The sequence below is a fragment of the Onychomys torridus genome, chromosome 11 (genome assembly GCF_903995425.1).
Source record: "Onychomys torridus chromosome 11, mOncTor1.1, whole genome shotgun sequence".
NCBI classification, from domain to species: Eukaryota; Metazoa; Chordata; class Mammalia; order Rodentia; family Cricetidae; genus Onychomys; species Onychomys torridus.
The window spans coordinates 41,824,014-41,846,408 of NC_050453.1; the positions used below are offsets into that span (position 1 = coordinate 41,824,014).

Below are 22,395 nucleotides of genomic sequence, written 5' to 3' on the forward strand. Positions count from 1 at the left end.
GAGACACTCCTTTTCTGCCTCAAAACATTTATTTTGGTGCTAGAGAGATGGCCTAGCAGTTAATATCACTGGCTGGTCTTCCGGAGGACCTGGGTTCAGTTCCCTCCCATAACAGCTTACCACCATCTATAACTCCAGTCTCAGAGGGTCTGTTGTCCTCTTCTGGCCTCCAAGGGCACTGTATACACATGATCCAAGACATACATGCAGGCAACATAATCATACACATACAAATCATAAAAGAAAAATGTAGAAAAGCATTTATTTTGTTAATTACTCTCAGAAAGAGACATAAAGTACTTATGCCAACATTTTGGATTATGTTAAAAATAGTATTGTTCATAGTAGCTTCTGTAGTAAATAATCAGGTCTTACTTTTATTACATCAATTTATTCCCATCTCAGTTAGACCTAGGAGGGAGAATGTCCAAATGTTTTATTGCCTGTCTACTAAATCCTTTGGCAAGTGTTTGCCTTGATAAGATCAGTTTATTTCTTCCATTTCTTTTTGTTCTTTTCATTTGCCTCCTTGCTGCTTCCAGCCCCGTTTGTGGCTTCTGCCTCCTTTGCTGGTCTGCCCAAGGGAGGGTTTCTGAGGTCTTTGGCCTCAAGCAATGACAGTGGAGGCATATTCAGGTGTCTTACCATGTTCCTGGGTTTCTGGGCATTTTGCCCCCCTTGGATTGGCGGGAGATCTCTATGAGGCAGCAGCAGGAAAACCATAGGAGTTCTGGAGTCCTGACTCAGGTTGGGTTGTCCAGGATCAGCATTGTTTAGAGGGTGGTTTTCAAAAGCTGCCCGAACTTTTATGTTCTGATTCTCTTTACGCTGTCTCTGAAGAACATCGATAAAATAAGGCTTCACTCCTGTTATGGAGTTTATTTCATATGCATTGTACCTGTCCACCAGTATCCTCCCAGCTATAAAGGGCCGCAGAACAGCTGATCTCCAGACACCACTAACAAAATTTTCGAGAATAGAATGCCAAATATCACCACTTATTGGACTCAAAGTGACCTGGGGCCATAAGCCAGCCAGGTTCCGAAGAGCCTCACGGTTCCATGCTGAGGTAGGAAATCGGTTCTCAGTATGATAGAGCTGAGAAAAGAAAACATTAAGAGTGACCCCTGGATACGTCATCAGGAAATTGTACATTTTGCTGATGCAGCCGTGGTTATCCTCATTACAAGGGGAGTGGTTGGAATACAGAATGATATGTCTAATGTTGCTGTTATGAGAGATGGCTGAGTCAAGGTAACCATTACTCTCAAAGAGCATTGATTCTGGGTGGCTGTGATTCCCTGTGCAGTTGCTAGCATGGCCCTTTTGTATCAGGTTCCCAGAGGAACTTCTCAGCTCATAAAATGTGAGGTGTTTTGTTTGAGGGTATGTTGACCATGGGAATCCAAAAATCTGCTGAAATTCTGTGTAGGGAACTCTTGCTTCTTCTCCTGTCCGAATGTGGTAAGGGCAGTTGATGCAATCTAGAGAGAAGCTTAGCCAATAATAAGGTTTGACAATTGTTCCACCATATGTTAGATACTCCTCATACAGTGGCTCCATTGCTAATTTTATTGTCGTCTAGCTGCAGATCTAAACAGGAGGAAAAATGAGACATGAAACGATAGCAGGAAAAATTGAAGACAATGCATACATGCATTTCCCAAGCCCTAGTTTCCTGTATGGAAGTGAGCATGATCGCACATTTGCCATGGAAGCATTGCTGCCTAAAAGTGAGCTGTGTGAGGGGATTACAGAGTTCGAGGTTCGTTTTTCCTCATTGAGACTCTGGTAGGTGGTGGTGAGGGAGACTAAAGAGAAATGCAGAATATAACGTTACCTGTCTCATAGATTCCATTCTGTAGAGCAAATGGGTTAACAGTAAGTTCTAGAACTGCCTAAATTCCAGGCTGGGCTGTTCTGTGTCCCAGTTTAGTGGTCTTTGGTAGATCTTTTAGCCTCTGGAGTCAGAGTTTCCCTGTCGGCAGAGATGATCATAGTACCTACTCATAAGGTTGTCTTGGGACTGAATAATATAATATAATCAATAGCTGGATCTCTGTGAGTTCGAGGCCAGCCTAGTCTACAGAGCGAGTGCCAGGACAGGCTCCAAAGCTACACAGAGACACCCTGTGTGGGAAAAAACAACAACCAAAGAACAAAAAACAAACAAACAAATAAATATCAGTTGCTTTACTGTGTGTGAGATATGAGTCAACCAAAATTAGCTCTTGGTGGCAACGGTACAAGTCCCAGATCATCTTGTCATCCCTACGTGTGAAAGCCCAAGGAAGTAAGCAGGCTTTTGTTCTGGTCAGGATTTCTTCCCTTCACTCTATCTGGATGTGGTAGTGGCTAATGTGCCCATATATACAAGATACAGGTTTTGAGTGTGCTGGCCTTTAGAATGGGCTGCTTCTTAAAACCATTGGCAGTAACCTGAAGATGCTATCTTTTTCAGAATTGCCTCAGGGTCAGTTTTGCTCAAGGTTAGGGACTTCTGGAAGACTTGTGTATTGTTTGTTGTGTATTGTTTGGCTTGTGGGCACACATTCACTCACAGCTGAGGGTTTATGTTCAGTTGGTGGGCCTTGTTAGAGGATTGAGATCCTTAAGTAATGGCCATTCTTTTAAAAATATTTCTCAAATTATTATTATTATTATTATTATTATTATTATTATTATTACTTTACCTAGGGCATTATGATGTAGTTGTTAAAGCATTTTAAACTATTGTATAAGTAGCACGTGTTTCTTGTGGAGAATGATTGCATGCACCGAGACAAAAAGGGGAAACTCACCAGCTTGTGCCTACTTGTATTACATTTACTGAACGTAGGTCTGGTCTTCCAGTCTCTCTCTGTATGTTCTGTATTCCACAGGTCATGTTTTATTCCCTTACTTCACTTGTGGTGCCTCATGGAATTTTCCTGTATTAAAATTACTTCAGAAAGTAATATTCATGGTTGCTTAGAATTACCTCTTTTAAACATTAACAGCATCTTGATGAATATTTGGTAAGTAAATTGATTCTCTGATTCTCTTCATTCAGTGTAGATTATTCTGAAGTCATAATATTAGGCTCACTCTGTCAGTTTGTTTCCTAGAAAGGCTAGTTAGTCTTATTGAGTCCCAGTGGTCATTATACTTTAATGATTTGAGGAGTGTGCGCTGGTATCATTTAGTTGTTGTGCGGTGACCTCTTCTATCCCTAGCAAGCCTGAATGTATCTCACTTGCTTACTGGTTTATAGCACTTATTTTTCCATGAACTGTTCTTGATCCATTATCTTCTTTTAAATCTGATGCTTTTCTTTCTTTCTTTTTTTTTTGGGGGGGGGTTGTTTGTTTTTTTCAAACAGGGTCTCTCTGTGTAGTTTTTGGTGCCTGTCCTGGATCTCGCTGTGTAGCCCAGGCTGGCCTTGAACTCACAGAGATCCTCCTGGCTCTGCCTCCCGAGTGCTGGGGTTAAAGTCGTGTGCCACCACTGCCCGGCCTGACATTTTTCTTATTGATTTGCAAGAGCTCTTTATGCCTCAGCAATCTCATGTCTGTCATTTATGCAGATGGCTCAGTGGTTAAGAGCACTTACTGCTCTTCCAGAGGACCTAGGATCCATTGGTTCCTAGCACCCATGTGGTGGCTCACAACTGTAACTCCAGGTCCAGGGTGTTAGATGCCCTCTTTGGGCACCAGGTACACATGCGGTACACATACGTACACTTGTACATAATAAATAAAAACAAATAAATCTTTAAAAGTATTTTCCTCAGCTCCACAAAAAAAAAAAAAAAGAAAGAAAATTTAGAGGGGGCAGGCAGATCTCTGTTCAAGGCCAGCCTGGTCTACAGAGTGAGCTCTAGGACAGCCTGGTCTACAGAGTGAGTTCTAGGCCAGCCTGGTCTACAGAGTGAGTTCTAGGCCAGCCTGGTCTACAGAGTGAGCTCTAGGACAGCCAGGGCTACACTGAGAAACCCTGTGTTGAAAGACAAATATAAATATATATAGTTGTAGTTGTGTATATATATATATTTACATATATACAAATAATTTGGTGTATAGAGGCTTTTGATTATGTTTGTGTTTTATTTGTTGATTTGTTTTTCCATTTTATTACACAGGGTTACATAAGGCCGTTTTCATGCAAGCATATAATATACTTTGAGCATTCCCCCAATGCTGCTATTCAGTTGCATCAACTTCTACATTTTTATGTGGCAAGTCTTTGCTTTGTGTTTAATTTTTTATTCAGAAAAGCCTTTTTCATTAAGCATGATTTAATAGTCCTCATAATTTTTCTAGTATTGATTGATTGATCGGCCATCTTACTGTGGAAGTGCTACCACTGAGCTATATACCCAACCTTTGTTCAGATTTTGGTTCTATAGGGGATGAAGGTTTGAGACAAAAATCTCCTGTAGCCCAGGTTGGCCTTGAAATTGATTGTAGCCAAGAATGGCCTTGAACTCCTGACTCCCTGCCTCTGCTTCCCAGGTGCTGTGATTATAGGCATTCACCATCATTCCAGACCCCACTTTAAAAAAAAAAAATTGATGCAGAGTATCATTAAGTGGTCCCTGTTGGCCTTGAACTTGGTATGTGGCCCAGGCTAGCCTTGAATTTGTAACCCTCTTGCCTCAGCCTCCTGAGTTCCTGAGTGGTAGAGATATAGACATGCACCACAGATGAAGCTTAGTGTTTATGGTTTTGTTCTTTACGTATAACTCTGCTCAGACAGAAAAACAGGTAAAGCAGAAAATGCAGTAAACTCATCATTTCAATCAAAATACATTTTCATTTAGACTTTGAAAAATGAAAAATGCATTTGCTTTAATGGCTTCACGGCTCAGCTATTTATTATTGTGTCTCATTTGGAAACATTCTTCTCGGTTTATTTTCTTTTCTCTGTGTGCTATATGTGTATACATGTGTGTGGGTGTGCATTCAACAGCACTTGCTCCTGTGAAGGCCAGAGATTGACTTCATATATTTTTCTTTATTGATCTTAATCTTATTTCTTTGAGACAGTGTCTCCTCCCTGCACCTAGAGCTTGCAGTTTCTACACCTTCTGCTGGGCTGGCTGGCTAGCCCAAAGCCCCAGGGATCTGACTGTCTTTGCCTCCTGCCAAGCTCTGGGTTCACGGGTGTGTTCCTCCATGGCTGACTTTACGTAAGTCTTAGGGATCCAAACTTATGGTCTCAGGCTTTCCTAGTGCTTTGACCACTGAGCTAGCTCTCCAGCAATCTGACATCACAGTTCAGTTATTTGATCAGACAAAACCTGTGGATTTCCTGTGAGAATTTTGTCCTGAGCAGAAAATGTTTTCAAAGCCTCATGCTAGCTGAGGGTGAAGTATGGCTTTGTTTATGCTACCATTATCCAAAGGCTAACATCCCTTCAGTAACTCTGGCACCACAGACTTTAGATTGTAGTGTTTGTTTGTTTGTTTGTTTTCACTAGGTCTCACTATGTAGCTCTGGCTGGCCTGGAACCTTCTATATGGACAAAGCTGGCTTTGAACTTGCAGAGGTCTGCTTGCTTCCTGAGTGTGGGCATTAAAAAGGTGTGTGCCACACCTGGCCTACATTGTAGCTTTTTGTTCATCTCTGAAGTTACTTTAATTCACAGGATTGGATGTTTATTTCAGCTTCCTCCTTAGGACTACATTTTCCTGATGCAACAGAATTCCTGCCATTTAATGTTTCCTAGTCCTTGGAATAGCTTTGCCCTGGGAAGCTGTTTCTAACCTGTGGCAAAGAACTGATCTCAGAATCTAAGACTATTTCCTGCTAATCCTGCACATCAGTCCTCCCTGAACTTTCCCAGCTAAACTCTTCAGCCTGTTAACAACACTTGTTAAGACTAAGCCTAACAGGTGGATCTCTGTGAGTTTGAGGCCAGTCTGGTCTACAGAGCTAGTCCAGAACAGGCTCCAAAGCTACAGAGAAACCCTGTCTCGAAAAACAAAACAAAACAAAATAAAACAAACAAAAGACTAAGCCTAAATTTGTACAGTTAAGTATTGCGCCTTTAGTGTGGGTCACTACTGAGTGACATCCAGTTCAGTACTCCAATTACAATTCCAGCCCACCAGAGAAAAGGCTGTGACACAGTACAAGTGGGAAAAAAAACATTGTTTTGTGGTATGTATATGTCATATGTATATGACATATGTCAGAAAGATTAGCATGGGCACCTGGGGAGATGGCTCAGGTGGGGTAAAGTGCTGGCTGGGCAAATGAGAGGACCAGGAAATTTGGACCTCCAGAACCCATGTAAAAGCATGGCAGCCTGAGGGAAACAAGAGAGAATCCTGGAGCAAGCTGGCTAGCCATACTTCCAAAATGGCGGGCTCCAGGTTCAGTGAGAGAGCCTGTCCCCCCAAAATGAAGGTGGAGAGCAATTGAGGAAGATACTAGAGTCAGCCTTGGGCCTCCACACTCTTGTACACACAGATGCATATGCACCCTACCACATTCCACACAATATGAAAGGCACACACACACATGCATGCCACACACACATACTTAAAAAGAACAGACCTGAGTACCATCAACAATTGGTAAGATAAACTGATACAGATAATTTTTTTCTCCTTTATGTATCAGTGTTTTGTCCCATAAATGGTGTGGAAAAATACCAAGAAGACCTTCTTTTCTTTTTAAACTGGTGTGAGGAAGTAAGTATATAGCAACCTATAACTGCTGTTCGGAAAACAGGAGTTCTTCAGTCTTTTTTTTCTCTTTTCTTGAGACAAGGTTTCTCTGTGTAACAGTCCTGGCTGTCCTGGCTCTCGCTCTGTAGACCAGACTGGCCTCGAACTCAGGGTCCACTGGGATTAAAGGTGCGTGCCGCTACCACCTGGCTAAAGTCTTTTGTCTTTTAGAATAGAGGCAGCAAGATGGAAACCCTGAACACTTTTCCAAAAATACTGTTGTTTCTACCCTCTCTCCTGCCTGTGTGTTCCAGCCTTAGTCAGACACAGTGCATTACTGTCTAGAGGACGTCTTGGTGACCAATGCCTTTGATATAAACAAGGGCGCTCTGGAGGCTCGTTCTTGTTAATGACTTCTCAGTGGCGGCTCTCTGTCCTTTCAGCAGCCTGAAGGGAAGAGTGTTATTCCCTCTAAGCTTTTCTAGAACTCAAGGTTTACTGTATGAATTTGTCATTGATTACAGACTACTATATCAATACTTTCTGTTATCTGTCTCTTTGTTCTTTTCTATTCAGGCGGCCCAGGGCTGCCCTAGTAGCCTTGACTGGCTCACAGGCCAAATGGATTTGAGCTTGTGTTCCTGGCTACTAATGTCCCCCCCCCCCCCCGACTCTTTATCTGTGCTTGGGACATGTATGTTGCCCTCCCAAGAGCAGATTTGCTGGTAGCAAGCATGAGAGATGTGGGGAGCCCAGCCTGCTGGAGGATTCTTTCTCTCCCAGCCAGTGGCAAGTGGCCCTGGACTGTAGCCATGGGAGGACAGACGTCCTCGGTTTAATGAACGAACCACACTGTGAGGATGGTCTGCTCTCCTTTCCGCCAGCTAGGATCTGGAGTGCTGCTAAGACACAGTTCGCACTGGAGGAATCGGAGAAGGAGTCTGCCCTTCCCAGTCTGTGCACAGTCTGCTCGGAGCTGAAAACAAATGTTAGCAGTTAAAATTACCACCGCTTTGTCTCCAGGCTTGGATCACACTCCAGGTGTCAGAGGCGCTGGTCTGCTTTGTTTCCTCCTTGAAGTCCCATGCCCTGTTTCACGTAGATTCAGAGGGCACTTGTGCCATAGTCTCCTCTGGTAACATGTCAGGACTCTTGCAGTTTCTATTAGTTCTTTTAAGTTTTCTGGCCCAAGTTTGTCCTTGTTGAGGTGTGGCTGCCTCTAAGAACACTGTTGAATTGGTGCCATGGTAACGTTTGGAAAGTAGCTACTGCTAGGATACGGCTCTGACACTTACTACTTTATTTGCATATCAAACCACCTGTTCCAAAGATGAAAATATGTATGACTGCTTACTTATTCCAGTCTGGATAAAAGAGTGAGAGCTAACTGTTTAAATGGATGTGTTGAATTCTTTTCTCCCGATGACTGTAAGAATAAAATCTAAGGTCCTCTTCTCAGCCCCTCCTCTTACATCTAGAATAGAAGCCAGGCTCACTGCGCAAACAAGATTTGGGGTTTCTATTGTCTGCACAGGAGCTTGGGTCCACTCCTTGGGAGGTCTGCCTTTCTCTGACATTAAGCTGACTTGACTTTGGAAAGACATCCAGTTTGGACAAAGGGACCCATACTCCACAAAGGGAGCCTTTTCTTTAAAACATTAAAAAAAGATTTATTTTCTGTGTATGAGAATTTTGCTTGTTTGTATATGTACCACGTACACGCAGTATCTGAGGAAGCCAGAGGGTGAGTTTGAACTCCTGGAACTGGAGGTACACATCTCTGTGAGCCAGCAGATGGATGCTGGGAACCTAGGGCCTTTGCAAGAGCAGCAAGTGCTCTTAACCACTAAGCCATCTCTCCAGCCCCCAAAGGGGAGTTCTTGATCCTGTCTAAATGAGTTTTGGAAAGTGCTAGCACTTCCATTCTCTAAGAAGTTCCCCGGGAAACTCTTGCTACTGTATGTGTGGCTCCCTTCATTTTAAGACAAGCTTTGCTTCTGCGCAGCAGTGGCCCTTTCTCTCTTCACCCTTCTTCTCTTCTCCCTGGCCTCTGTTTACCCCCTCACCCTCTCTCAGACCCTAGGATACTGTTAGTTATGATCCATTGTGCTCTCTCCCCGCTCAGGCTACTTAAGTGAGTGGGTGACCATTCTCTGTGTATTTCTATTGGCTACTGCTAAGCTTTTAAGCATAGGTACTAACTCCTCAGGGAGAGTAGCCCCCAGAAGTCCCTTCTCCCTCTGGTATTGGTGTCATTTGTGACTTGCTTCCATTGACAGACTTCGGTGGTCACTGCCAGCAGCCCTCTCCCTGCCAGGGGGCTCCTGGGAGCTGGATACGTCGTTATCTTGGGGTTTGTGCTTTCTAGGGGTCTCCCGTGCACTCCTTAGTGAGTGCCGTGCAGTCACTTCCTGGCCTGGTGTCGTTGGCATGTGTGCTGCCACACCCAATCCTCCCCCACCCTTTGCCCTTTGTGTTAGGAGCGGCATCTCACTGAGTGAGTTTACAAATGACTGGACGCTGATTCTCATAGCTCATCTTCTGCTTAACTCCAGTAAATGATACCCTGCTATACAATAGTACTTTCAGAAACCTGTGTCTGGTGGTATATGCCTTTAATCCAGAACTTGAGGAGTGGGGTGAAGTCTGGCAGATCTCTATGAATTGGAGGTCAGCTTTGTAAGGAGTTCCAGGCTAGGCAGGACTATAGAGTAAGACCTTATCTCAAAAAAAGATTACTTTAAAGAGTGGTAATTTTAGAAAGCAGTTGGGATGCTTATGTAATAAAAGGGTATTAGGTGTGTAAGAGGCTCCAGTTAAGGGAGGAAAAGGAGGTGACAAGCCCCATGGTCTCTGTATGGTCGGTCACCTCAGTGTGTCATTACCTTCAATGCTGCGTTGGATACTCGGGAAATCAAGTTCTAAAGAGAGTTCAACCAGAAGAAGCAGGAAACATGAGCCTCGTAATACCACTCAGATGTGTATTAGGGTGGTTCTAGGAAGTTCAATTATATGAAAAATGTATATCAGAATTCAAATTATCACACAATAATGGAACATTATATATGTGTAATGATCAGGCTAATTGGTATAACCGTCACTATAAGTCTTTATTATTTCCTTGTATTGGGAAATTCGAAATCCCCACACAATTTTGCAGCACACAATTAATTGCCGCTAACCATGGTTAATTGTACTGTGCTATAGAACATTAGAGATTGGTCCTTTCACGTAATTGTCCTTTGTCAACCCCTCACATATTTCTTTTCTTGCACTCCCCAGACTTTGGGAACTCCGATTTTACAGTCTTCTATGACATCAACTTTTAAACCTTAACGTGTGAAAACATAATATTTGACTTCTTATGTGACTTATTTAACATTATATCCTCCGATTCCGTTCTCACTGCAAAGGTGTCCTCTCCCCTCCCCCTCTGAGGCTTCCCCCTCCCCTGCAGGAGTGTGGGTGTTCACATGCCATGGCACCTGTATGGAGATCAGAGGACAAGCTTGGGTGAGGATCCTGGCCATCTGCCTTGAGACAGGTCCCCACTGGTTCACTGCTGCTGTCACTAGGCTTGCTGACTTGTGAGTTTCTGTGCTTCTCCTGCCTCTGCTTCTGATGTCCAGTGGACACCTACCAGAAGGGAGAAGCATCTATCTTAGCACATCTGCCATGTCTCATCTTCATCCTGATGAACTGTGTGTATTATCCACATAAAAATGCCGTCAGAATGCAGATTATAAAATCTACATTTACAAAGACCTTTACTCAGTTGAATATAGCCGTCAGTGATCTGGCAACCTGATTTGGGATGTCGCCAAAATGGCTGTGGTTGCTAAAGGCTGGCCGCATAGGAAGTGTCGCTCTATTTGTATTTTATTTCTTGCGTTATTAACTTTTATTCGAGCACGCTGTGCCTAATTAATGACATAATCTGTTCTGCGTTGCAGCTTGGTTGACATTGTCAACGCTCAGATATATGTAGCAGCAGTAAGTCACCTGCAAACAGGACCCGAATTTAAAAGGCAAGTCTGAAGTGAGGAGGGGCAGAGGGCAGTAGGTCCTGGGGAGTTCTCCAGGTAATTTGATGGGGAAGAAAGAAAGGCCAAGTGCTGGCCCGGAGGGAAAGGGAGTCGGGAGAGCACGGGAAGGGAGCAGGCCTGTAATCCCAGTACTAGGAATGCAAAGGCAAGAGGATCAGGAGGAGTTCTAGGCCAACCTGGGCTACATGAGACCTTGTCTCGGGAGAGGGTGGGAGGAGGAGGCAAAAGATGGATCTTCTAATTTGGGTTTGTAGAAAATGGCCACAGGGTGGCAGCACAGTCCAAACAGCAGGGACTGTTTGCCAGCCAGCCTTTTCCTAAGAAATCTTCCATGTGGGTTTTCCCACTGGCCAAGGAAACAATGGCAAATGTTCAGGATTAAAGGGGAGGGAAGCGTAGGGAAGAGCACCTTTGGGACCTCTGAGTGGTAAGCTCCAAAGAAGGCTTCGAACTGGCAGGACTCACTTAAAATTCTAATCATAACTATGTCTAAAATAGATCTAAAATACAACCATTCTTAAAAAATTTAGTAAATATTGTTTTATGAAAGAATAAAATGGCAGACAAATATAAGCCCATTTTTTTCTATAATCAGTTGAACAGTTCTATACTTTTTAAAAAATTAGTGCTTTATAAACATAATTGGAATACTTGTCAGTTTTTGTTTTTTCCTGGCACTGAGAATTGAACCCACAGCCTTGGGTGTGCTAGATGAACACTGTCTGGGAGCCATGTTCCTAGCCCTGGATTCACCTTTGCTGCTTGTGCTTTGTTGTTGTTATAGCTGAGAAATAGTCGCCAGGACCAATGTGGTAAAGATTATACCCTCGGTTTCTTCCAGGAGTTTCTGGTCTCAGTAGTTAGACCTTTAATCCTTTTTAGGATGATTGTGTGTGTGTGTGTGTGTGTGTGTGTGTGTGTGTGTGTGTATTTTCAATGTGGGACAAAGCTCCAGTTTCAGCATCTAGCTTATGGATATCCAGTTTCCCCAGCAATGTTTGTTGACAAGAGTATCACTTCCAGCTGTATTGTTGTAGCACCCTTGCAAAGACTCAGTTGACCATGTACGTCCAAGTTTATCTGGGGGCTCTGTATTCTGTTTTGTTGGTCTATATGTCTGCCATTGTGCAAATACAAACAGAAGAAAGAAAAGATTTTTCTTTGTAGAAGAAGGATAGATTAGAAAGGCGTAGAATTACAAACATGATACATGATGCTTATTGAAAGTGTGTACATAGGTGATTAATGGGAGAATCACTGTGACTCTCATGTGTCAAAAAACCTGTGGAGTAGAAATATATATGTTTTAAAAAAGATGTGCATGTGTGTGTGCACAGGTGTGTGTTAGTGAGTATGTGTGTGCATGTTATGATTGTACTTGGATGTTTCTCTCCTGCCCACCCATTCCCAAATTACCATACAGAGGCTTATATTAATTGTAAATGATCAGCCAATAGCTCAGGCTTATTACTAGCTAACTCTTACATTTAAATTAACCCATATTCCTTATTTATGCTTTGCCACATTGTAGTACCTTCTTTCAACAGAGCATGATCATCTCCTGATCCCTCTGCATCTAGCTGGTGACTCCAGACTCTGCCTTTCCTCATCCCATTATTCTCAGTTTGGATTTCCGCCTAACTTTATTCTGTCCAGCTATTGGCCAGTCAGCTTCTTTATTAAACCAATCATAGTGACATGTATTCACACAGAGTAAGGTAGGATTATTCTACAGTACAAGATGATTGTATGGCAGTCAGTGGACAGTTGGTTAGATGATGGGTAGTTCTTGCCTTTCACTTGCTCAGGCTTGGTATCTGGTTATTTCTGATGCTGTGCTGTGTACCCCAGGCTGTCTGACTCATGAGCTTCTGTGTGAGTTTCCTGTCTGCATCTCTCATCTCAAAATAGGAATGTGAGATTACAGATGTGGAGCAGTGCATCTGTTTTTTTTACATGAGTTCTGGAAATTGAACTGAAGTCTGCAGGCTTGCTTGGCTAGCAGTTTTATCCTCTGTGATATCTCACCCACCCATAAACTGTATATTTTCTGTGCTGTGTACACACATTTTGTAAATACTTTGTATTAATATGTTCATTTTCAAAGTCTTTATTGTGACCAGCCAATTTGATTTATTTGTTTAGTCTGTGTTGAATTGGCGTCAACACTAGTTGGAGAATTTAGCTAATCTGCTCTCATATTTTTATTTAAAAGCATCGTAGCAAAGAAAACAGTCTTGTGAAATATTTTGATGAGCATACAGGAAGAAATGTTAGAGCAATTTCACAACCTAAGGATACCAATTTTAAACATTTGTTTGAAATGGGACAAAGGTGTGTTTTCAAAATTCATCACCAATCCTTAATCCATGACCTATTCTAACAATTTGTCCCAATCACATCAATTGAATTTAAATCATATCTTCATAAAAGGAATAGTTATGGGTTAGCAGATCTCCTATACATGGATCCTTTATTGTAGAGGATATGATTTTGCAACATGACAAAGATTTTTTCCAAATCCCAATATTTATTTTGTCTTTTCATCTGCTGCTGAAAAACAGGCCATATTTTCTATTTCCTGCTTCCTTGGAAATATTAACATTATTATTCTGAAGATTTTATACATATAGGGAAATCTTTGGCTGTTTACTATCTATCTTTGAAAAGTTAGAAATCCAGGTGTAGTGACACATGCCTTTAGTCTCAGCAACTGGGAGGATAGGCAGTCAGATCTCTGTGAGTTTGAGGCCAGCCTGGTCTACATAGTAAATTCTAGGACATCCAGAGCTATATCATAAGACTCTATTTTTAAAAAGCAAAAAAGCAAAAAGCAAAACCAAAACAACAAAATAACAAAAAAGAAAAGTTAAGTTGGCTTGTAGCTGGTAGAGGGCTTTCCCAGCATGTACAAGGTCTTGGATGTGATCCTATGCATCTCCCAGCTCCCAAGCCCACAAATCCAAACAATGACCTAGGGCCTGAGATACCCATCTGTACTGATGCCCAAAAGTATTGACAACCATTCCCCCATGCCCCTACAGAATATTTCCCATAGATAACCATTATACCGTAACAAAATCACAGCTGTTTATGATCAGTTTTGTTGAGATATGGTTTATATAATAAAATGCACCATATTAAATATATAGTTTAATGAATTTGAACAAAATGTATGTGTTTATGCTATCATAAAAGCACAGAATGTTTCTATCCACTCCAACTTTCCTCTTCCCCATCAGTCTCTCCCCCATGGCTCTAGACAAATGTTATGTATTTGTTATTACTATTGATGAGATTTGCTTCCAAGGTTTCATAATACGGCGGCTCCTTGACTCAAACTCCTTGTTAAACCTGTTGTGCAGTGTATGTTGAAGTATCATAGGGTGATTTTCTCCAGATAGCTAGCCAAGCCTAACACCGTCCTGTGGCAACACATGCCCTGCTTGTTTGTCTTGTGATTATGGTTGACAGCTGGGGTGGGGATGGTGGGGGGCAAGCCTCTCCAGAGAGAAGCTGCATGCCACCAGCTCTGGAAGGGATTAAAATTCAAAATGTGAAGTATTATTTCTACAGAATCATTTTCACGTCTTTGTAAAGTTAAAAAAAATATATCAAGTTGAACTGTTGTAAGTTGGAGATTGTAAATGGAGTCACACAGTTTGTGACTCCGATTTCCTTTACTTGTTGAGATTATTGATGTGATTGTGCATATTTTAAATTACTGAGTGTCTTTTAGAGTGGTCTGAGTTTCATGACAAGATTGAGAGTACCGAGTTCCCACATGTGCCCCTCTCTCATTATCAACATCCCACAACATAATGCTGCATCTGTAAAGAGTTATGAGGCTCTGTTGACAATTATTACCCCAAACTCACAGTTTACCTTAGTGTCCAGCCTTGGTGTGATGCATGCTAGGTGTTTTTTCAAGTGTGTGCTGGTGTGTATCTACTATTGGAATGCGTGCAGAATGGTTTCACAGCCCTAAGCATGTCCTGTGCTCTTCCTGTGTGACCTTGCTTCCTCTAAACACTGCTAGCCACCATTACCAGTGCAAACCTGGGCTACCCGCTCACCATTTACTGTCTCCGAGTTCTTGTCCCTTCTGCAAGGTTACATGGTTGGGATCATACTGTAGGTGTCCAGACGGCTTCTTTCACTCAGTGTCTGTGAGGGTCTGCATGTCTTGGTACTTCTCTTGCTTGTGCTAAATAATAACCCGTAATCCTAATTCCCCAGTTTGTCCATGCTTCTGTGGAAGGACATCTCGGTTGCTTCTAGTTTGGGGTAGTTTTGAGAAAGCCGCTCTAAATTTCCTGATGCAGGCTTCGGAGGATGCAAGTTTTCAGTTCCTTTGGGTAAATACTAAGGAGCATGGCTGTCGGCCCATGTGGAAAGCCTTTGTTTAATTTAATAAGTAATTACCACATCATCTCCCTAGCTGGACTTTTCCACAGGTGAACAGCACTGCACATGAGCTCTTGTTCCACACCCTCACCAGTATTTGGTGTTGTCAGTGGTTTGGATTCTGCCTATCTTAATATTTCATGTGAAATTCCCTACTGTCAGATGATGGTGGCCATTTGTCCACATGTGCACTTGAATCAGTGTGTCTTCCATAGTGAGATGTCTGTCTGGATCTTGTGCTCATTTTAAAACTTGGGCTGATTGTTTCCTTACTATCATGTTTTAAGAGTTCTTCATGGTTTGTGACTAACAGTCCATTGTTACTTGTGTCTTGCTTCTTTTGTCCTACTCTGTGGTTGTGTTCTTATTCCCTTGACATTGACTTTCATAGATCAGAAGTTTTAGGTCTCACTGATATCTAACATACCAATATTTTTTAGTGGATTGTGCCTTTGATGTTGTGTCTGTAACATTCTCATTGTTCCCAGGGTTACCTACATGTTACCCTGTGTTGTCTTTTTCGAATGTCATAGCTTTGTATCTTACACTGAGTTCTATGATATGCTTAAGATCTTTGTCTAGATGCAGTATTAACAAGAAACATGTTGATATTCAGTTTAAGGGCTATTTGTTGATAAGACCATCTGTGGTGGTTTGAACAGGTATGGCCCCCAGAGACTCATGTGTTTGAATGCCCATAGGGATTGGCATAATTAGGAGGTGTGGCCTTGTTGGAGTGGGTGTGGCCTTGTTGGAGGAAGTGTGTCACTATGGAGATGGGCTTTGAGGTCTCATATATGTTCAAGCCACACCCAGTGAGACAGACTGCTTCCTGTTGCCTGCAAGTCAAGGTGTATTAACTTCTGCCCCTGCTCCAGCACCATGTCTGCCTTCATGCTGCCCACCATGACAGCAATGGACTAAACCTCTGAAACTGTAAGCCAGCTCCAGTGAAGTGTTTTTCTTTGTAAGAGTTGCTGTGGTCGTGGTGTCTCTTCACTGCAATAGAAACCCCAACTAAGCAGGGCAGTGGTGGCACAAGCCTTTAATCCCAGCACTCGGGAGGCAGAGGCAGGCAGATCTTTGTGAGTTTGAGGCCAGCCTGGGCTACAGAGCGAGTCCCAGGAAAGGTGCAAAGCTACACAGAGAAACCCTGTCTCGAAAATCCAAAAAACAAACAAACAAAAAAGAAACCCCAAGACACCATTTTTGCTCCATTTATTGCTTGTCTCAAATGGAACCTGGAATTCCCAGAATCTCGTTATCAATGCACACAGATTTCCTACTGTGTTGTTCTCACAACAGGAGAAATGAAGAAATAGCATCAACATTGTGATACACGTGTGCCTGAAAGTAAGAGGGCGTGGGGCCAACACTCCTGGGCTGACGTGCGAAGAGTATTGTTTGACTCATCTGATGCTCTTCTTTGTTCAGGAAGCGCTAAGGCAGCCAACAGGGCTTTGACAACTCCATTCTTCAGGCCTTTCTGTGGGAAATCATTTAGACTACTGGCCACCTTTTCCTTAGTCTCTGGAGTCAGAGGTAGCTTTTGCTTGCCTTTGGCAAGCGTGTCAATAGTAGTGTCCTTGGACAGTAGTGAGCTGTCTCAGCAGTCACTGAACAGGACCAGAAGCACATCTGTTTTTAGTTAGCACAGCCACCGTAGGCTGTCCCGTGCCTCTTCCCTGCAGTATCAAAAAGCCCAAGCATGTGGCTGTCTCCCAAGTCTACTGTGACTGTGTGGTTATCAGGAGACATGTGGACCAGCAGTGTCACTGCCCACAACAGTGCACTTAACTGATTGCATTACTGAAATAATTTGTATTCATTTCAAATATTTAAGTTCGATACTGACCTCAACAACTCTACAGCAGGTTTCCGAGGTGGAGCGGGCCAGTCCTCTGATTTCTTTCATTTCTTTTGACATAGAGTTGGCTATTCTGTCTTTTGACTTTCCACGCAAACTTACAAAGTTGATTTTGTACATGTATGTATGTGTGTGCACCATGAGGTCAGAGGAAAACTTTCAGGAGGTAGTTTTCTCCTACCACATGGGTCCAGGGAATCAAACTCAGGTTGTTATGTTTGGTGGCAGGTACCTATGCTTGCAGATCCATCCACCTGTCCTCCATACAAACTTTTGAGTGACTTCGCCAAAATCTGGAAAACTGCTTCTTGGGATTTCATGGCATCTGTAGAGCACTTGAGAAGAACTGAGACCTGACAGCACTGGGCAGATAGTCTTACCTATGAGCATGAAATGCCCCCTGTTTAGTTTTTCTCGAGAGATTTTATATAAACTCTTGTCAGATTTAGATATAACTATTTCATTCATGGGGAAGCTAATATATGTGGTGATACATTTTGTTTTTAATTTCTGTTTTTTCATTGCTTATATGTATTTAGGTGAGAGACTGACTTTAGCACATTAGCCTTGCATCCTTTAACCTGTGCATCACTTGCTATTATCAGAAGTTTTTAAAAATTTTTATTGGAGATGTTCTACATAGATAGTTATGTTCCTTGCACTGGTTTTATGTCAATTTGACATAAGCTACAGTCACCAGAGAGGAAGGAGCCTTAATTGACGAAATGCCTCCATAATATCCAGCTGTAAGACATTTTCTTAATTAGTGATTAATGGGGGAGGGATCAGTCTATTGTGGGTGGTGCCATCCCTGGGCTGATAGTCCTGGGTTCTCTAAGAAAGCAGGCTGAGCAAGCCATGAGGAGCAAGCCTGTAAGCAGCACTGCTCCATGGCCTCTGCATCAGCTCCTGCCTCCAGGTTTCTCCTGCTTGAGTTCCCAACCTGACTTCCCTCAGTGGTGGACTATGATGTGTAAGCCAAAGAAACCCTTTCCTCCACAGCATGTTTTGGTCATGGTGTTTTATCCCAGCAATAGAAACCCTAAGTCAGTTACCTATAAACAAAGATCATTTTATTTCTTCTTTCCCATTCTTAATACTTTTTATATTCTTGACTTGTTGTACTGCATTAGCTGGGATTTCCAATACAATCCTGAAGAGCAGTAGCCAGGGCGGACATCTGATCTTAGTGGGAATGCTTCCACATTCTCAACACGAAGTGTGGTAGTAGCTGTAGGTTTCTGTAGAACAGTGGTTCTCAACCTTCTTAATGCTGTGACCCTTTAATACAGTTCCTCATGGTGTGGTCACTCCCAACTATAAGATTATTTTCATTGCTACTTCATAATGTAAACATCTGATATGCAGGATGTCTGATATGTGACCCCCATGAAAAGGAGCCTTGACCTACAGATTGAGAGCCATTGCTGTGGATTTTTTTTTTTTAAACCAAGTTGGGGAAGTTCCTCTTTGTTCCTTTTTAAAAAAGTAATTGTTTCTAGGTTTAATTTATGTGTATGAGTGTTTTACCTGCATGTATCCTTGTATACCATATGCATTCCTAGTGCCCATTAAGATCAGAAGAGGGCATCAGATACCCTGGAACTGGAGCTGCGGGTGGCTATGAGCCACCCTGTGGGTGCTGAGATCAAAACCAAGTCCTCTACATGAGTAAGAAAGTGCTCTTAACCACTTAGCCATCTCCCCAGCCTTGCTTTCTTTTAACGTAGTGTTGAATTTTGTTAAATGTTTTTTTTATGCAACTGTTGTTATGCTCAAATGGTTTTTCTTTAGACTATTGATATGATAGGTTCCATGAATTATTTTTCCATGAATTATTTTTGAATGTTGAACTTGCCTTCTATAGCTAAGAAATTGTTGGTCATGGCATGTAATTATTGTGAACATTTTTGACTAATATCTAATTTGAAAGATTTTTACATGTATATTCAGGAAAGTTGCTGGTCTGTTGTGTTCTTTTTGGTGATATTTTGCATTACTTTGGTATTAGATAATGTTGGCTTCATAAATTAGTTAGGGTATATTCTATATGCTTCTGTGTTCTTAAAAATACCAGTGATAATTGATGCAATTTTCTTCCTTAAATGTTTTCTAGGATTTACAAAAGGATTTAGATGGGCCTGGTGATTTCTGTTTTGAAATTTTAGTATTGATTTAATTTCTTTAATGGATATAGACCATATTCTTGAGTTATAATTATTTACAAACCAATGCGTTATTAACTTACATGAGTTTGTTGAGAGGCATTCACTAGAGAAACTACTGGGACATGTGTTTAAGCCAATAGAAAGTCTTCATTAGCTAGCCAGTGACTATGTTGGGTGTTCAGAAACCAAGTGCAGTCCAGTGCCTTTCTCAGGGTGGACTTGTAAGCACAAAAGACCACATCCTGGGTTGTCATACTTCAGTTAACAAGAACAGTTAGTCAGAAGCAGAACTACAGAAGCCAAAAAGCAGGGTTAGTACATTTAGGGACTTTCCCAGAACTGTGGGCTTTGGATTAGGTCTTTGGTGGATTAGGTCTTTGGTGGATTAGGTCTTTGGTGGATTAGGTCTTTGGTGGATTAGGTCTTTGGTGGATTAGGTCTTTGGTGGATTAGGTCTTTGGTGGATTAGGTCTTTGGTGGATTAGGTCTTTGGTGGATTAGGCAGCTGTTGCTGCCCATGTTCTGGGTTCCAAAGCCTGAGTGGTACTTCCATCATTGCATCAGTGGTGCTAAGGTCTGTGGGCCTGTTACAACTTAATAGTATTTAGGCTTAGGAATATACATTTTTGATTCATAAACTAATATTTATATCCTTTCCTAGATATTAATTAATCTTGGTCTTTGCTTCAAAACACAAACAAAACAAAACACCCCCTTAGCTTCTTGGTTTCCACTTCCAACAAATACCTTCTAGACGGCCCAGATATTACTACCAGTGTAATATTTATTTATACTATTCCCTGCTCTTGATTTTAGAATTTTCTTTCTTCGCTGTCAGCTCAGCTGTACATTTAGAATTTTTGCTATGCTTCATCTAGCCAGCTAGCTTGCTCTGTTTACTAAATTGTTGCCATGACAATAACTATGCTCCTTTGGCCCAACCTGAGGGGTCGTTGCGTATTTCCGATGCCTGGCTGTACAGGCTTGACCTAATGTGTTTACTAGTGACCCCTGGAAACCAGGCCCTTGGAGCTTGTGTGTGTGCAGAGCCTGTGCTTGGGCTGGTTTGGCTTCATCTTCCTGCAGCTGGTCTGTGTTACCAAGGTCCCAGCATGCTTTGAATTCCAACCCACCTGAATTATGTCAAGCTCAGTTCATTTTCCTGTTTCCAGGACTGACTTCACTGACTTGCCAACTGGAATCTGGTTTCAGTTTCCTCTCTGCACTCACTCTTCTACCCAGGACTCTGTCCTGACTCGAGAGCTTGGAGCAGAGTTTACAGCAGTGTGGGAACGAGTCCAGCAGCAGTTCAGGCTTCTAGGATGAGCGGATGGTCCTAGAAACAGCTTCTAACTTTCCATTTGATTAAAAAAAAAATCAACTTATGGAATATGAAAATCCAAAGACTTTCTATTAAATGTTGATAGTATTTGTGCTTTGAGTATTAACTGAGGGCAGAGTCTGACTTAATTAAGGAGTTTATAGCTGAGGTTAACCTTTTGATTTCTTTTGATTTGCTTAGTCGATGAGTAGCAATCACCCTGTATTCTAATCTGCACAACCCCTTTCATGCTGAGGCCTTGTAAGGAAGGTGATTTTGGTGTAAAACATCCAGAGGCCTCTTGGCAGTTTTGATGGATCGTTTACCCCAGTTTGAACTTTCCTGTTCTGGAAACCCTGACAAGGTCACTCCTGAAGCTAGTTTTCTTCAGAGAGCAGCCCCCAGGGTCTTGCTGATGTGTTAGTATTTGGTTATGACATGGTTTTGAGGGTTATGAAAGGTATCTGGTGTCAAGAGCATGCTGTGTACTTGCAGCGAGCCCACAGGAACAATGGTTACATCTGTGGTCAGCAGGTTAGTAAGTTTTAATCTATCACGTGTATCCTTTGGGGTTCATTAGTTAATGTCCTCTCTCAGTCGTTTTGCCCTTATTTGGGTTTCATTTCTTCCTTCCTTTCCTTTCTTGGCAGTATCTTCAAAAGGAGTTAGGAGGCTGTCCCAGAAGTTGCCTTTGAAGATTGTTGCAATATGTATACCTGTCAAAAAAGAATTGACCAAGGCCCGTGGAAAGCTATTTCACTAATCAAGTCCCTAAGCTCAGTACCAGCTCTGATCCTCCAGAATGGCCTGAACAGAAGCCATCAGAGTGGATTGTAGACTCAGAGCAATTTGCTGACGCCCCCACCTTCCCATTCACTCCTACTGGGCATTCAGGATATGTACGCTGGCTGAATCCAGTTTGTGTTCGCTTGGGATGAAAGCGACATGCTGATTTCAACTGCACATGGCTTGCTTGCTTTCTCTTTTCCTTTCCTTCTATTTGGCTGTTCCTCTTCTACCATCATGCTAGATTGGAACATACTGAAATCTTCAGAAAATGGGAGCCAAGGTGTTATTTCTAGTATAAAAATGTAATTTACAAAGGAGTTTCAGATTGGGGGAAAATCCTCCATGTTCTTCCATTTCAGCCATTACATTTAGGCTTGAATCCCTTTAACCACATCCGTGTTCCATATAGGATACATCACCTGTCATGGTGGGAGAGTCCCTTGTGCTGATCTGCCCATTACAGCTTTGAGCATCTCTGTGACTCAGCTGCTGTTTATGATAAGCTGAATATACTTTCTTGAATCCGCATCCATTGGTTTTTAAAATTTATTTCTTTGGGACATTATAGAGTAGTGTTATGTGGTGTTCAGGCTGAAATCCAGGGTTGTTAAACAACTTAAATTGCATATGATCAGCATTGAAAGAAGAGCAGTAGAGCGCAGTGGGAGCAGAACAGGAAATATCAGAGTTTATTTCAAGTAGCAAAGTCTTCATGAAATAATTGTCTTGAGACTGGGGAGGTAGTTTCATTGGTAGAATGCTTGCTTTGCATGCAGGAAACCCTAGGTTCACACTCCAGCACTGCATATGGTGGCACACACCTTAACCACCCCAGCACTGAGGAGTAGGACTTGGGAAGGTCACCATCACCAAGATCACTATCAGCTAGAATGAGTTTGAAGCCTACCAGGGCTACATGAGACTGTATCTTAAGAAAAACAACAACAACAACAACAACAAAACCAAAACCAAAATATAACATCACCACACCCCACGTTTGTCTTGATTGTACAGTTAAATCAGTAAATTATTTAATGAGAGCTGCTGAATGGTACATACCTAACTTCTCTGCAGCCATAGACTTAGCTATTCATTTTCTTGTCTTACTCTAAGCTAAACATTTTCATTGCCTTTCACTCAT

General features: G+C 42.1%; 2 protein-coding genes across 3 annotated transcripts in view; one reads left to right on the plus strand and one right to left on the minus strand.

The window, feature by feature from the left end:
* The window catches only part of Rgl1 (ral guanine nucleotide dissociation stimulator like 1), a 260,603-nt gene that overhangs the window by 9,904 nt on the left and 228,304 nt on the right, over positions 1-22,395 (plus strand). The gene's annotated exons all lie outside the window — the stretch shown is intronic.
* Positions 490-7,698, minus strand: Apobec4 (apolipoprotein B mRNA editing enzyme catalytic polypeptide like 4). The gene is made up of 2 exons (XM_036202132.1): positions 7,663-7,698; positions 490-1,593 (listed from the first exon to the last, which is right to left on the minus strand). Exon 2 carries the CDS (start codon positions 1,561-1,563, stop codon positions 490-492), a length of 1,074 nt encoding a protein of 357 aa, XP_036058025.1. The 5' UTR covers positions 1,564-1,593; positions 7,663-7,698.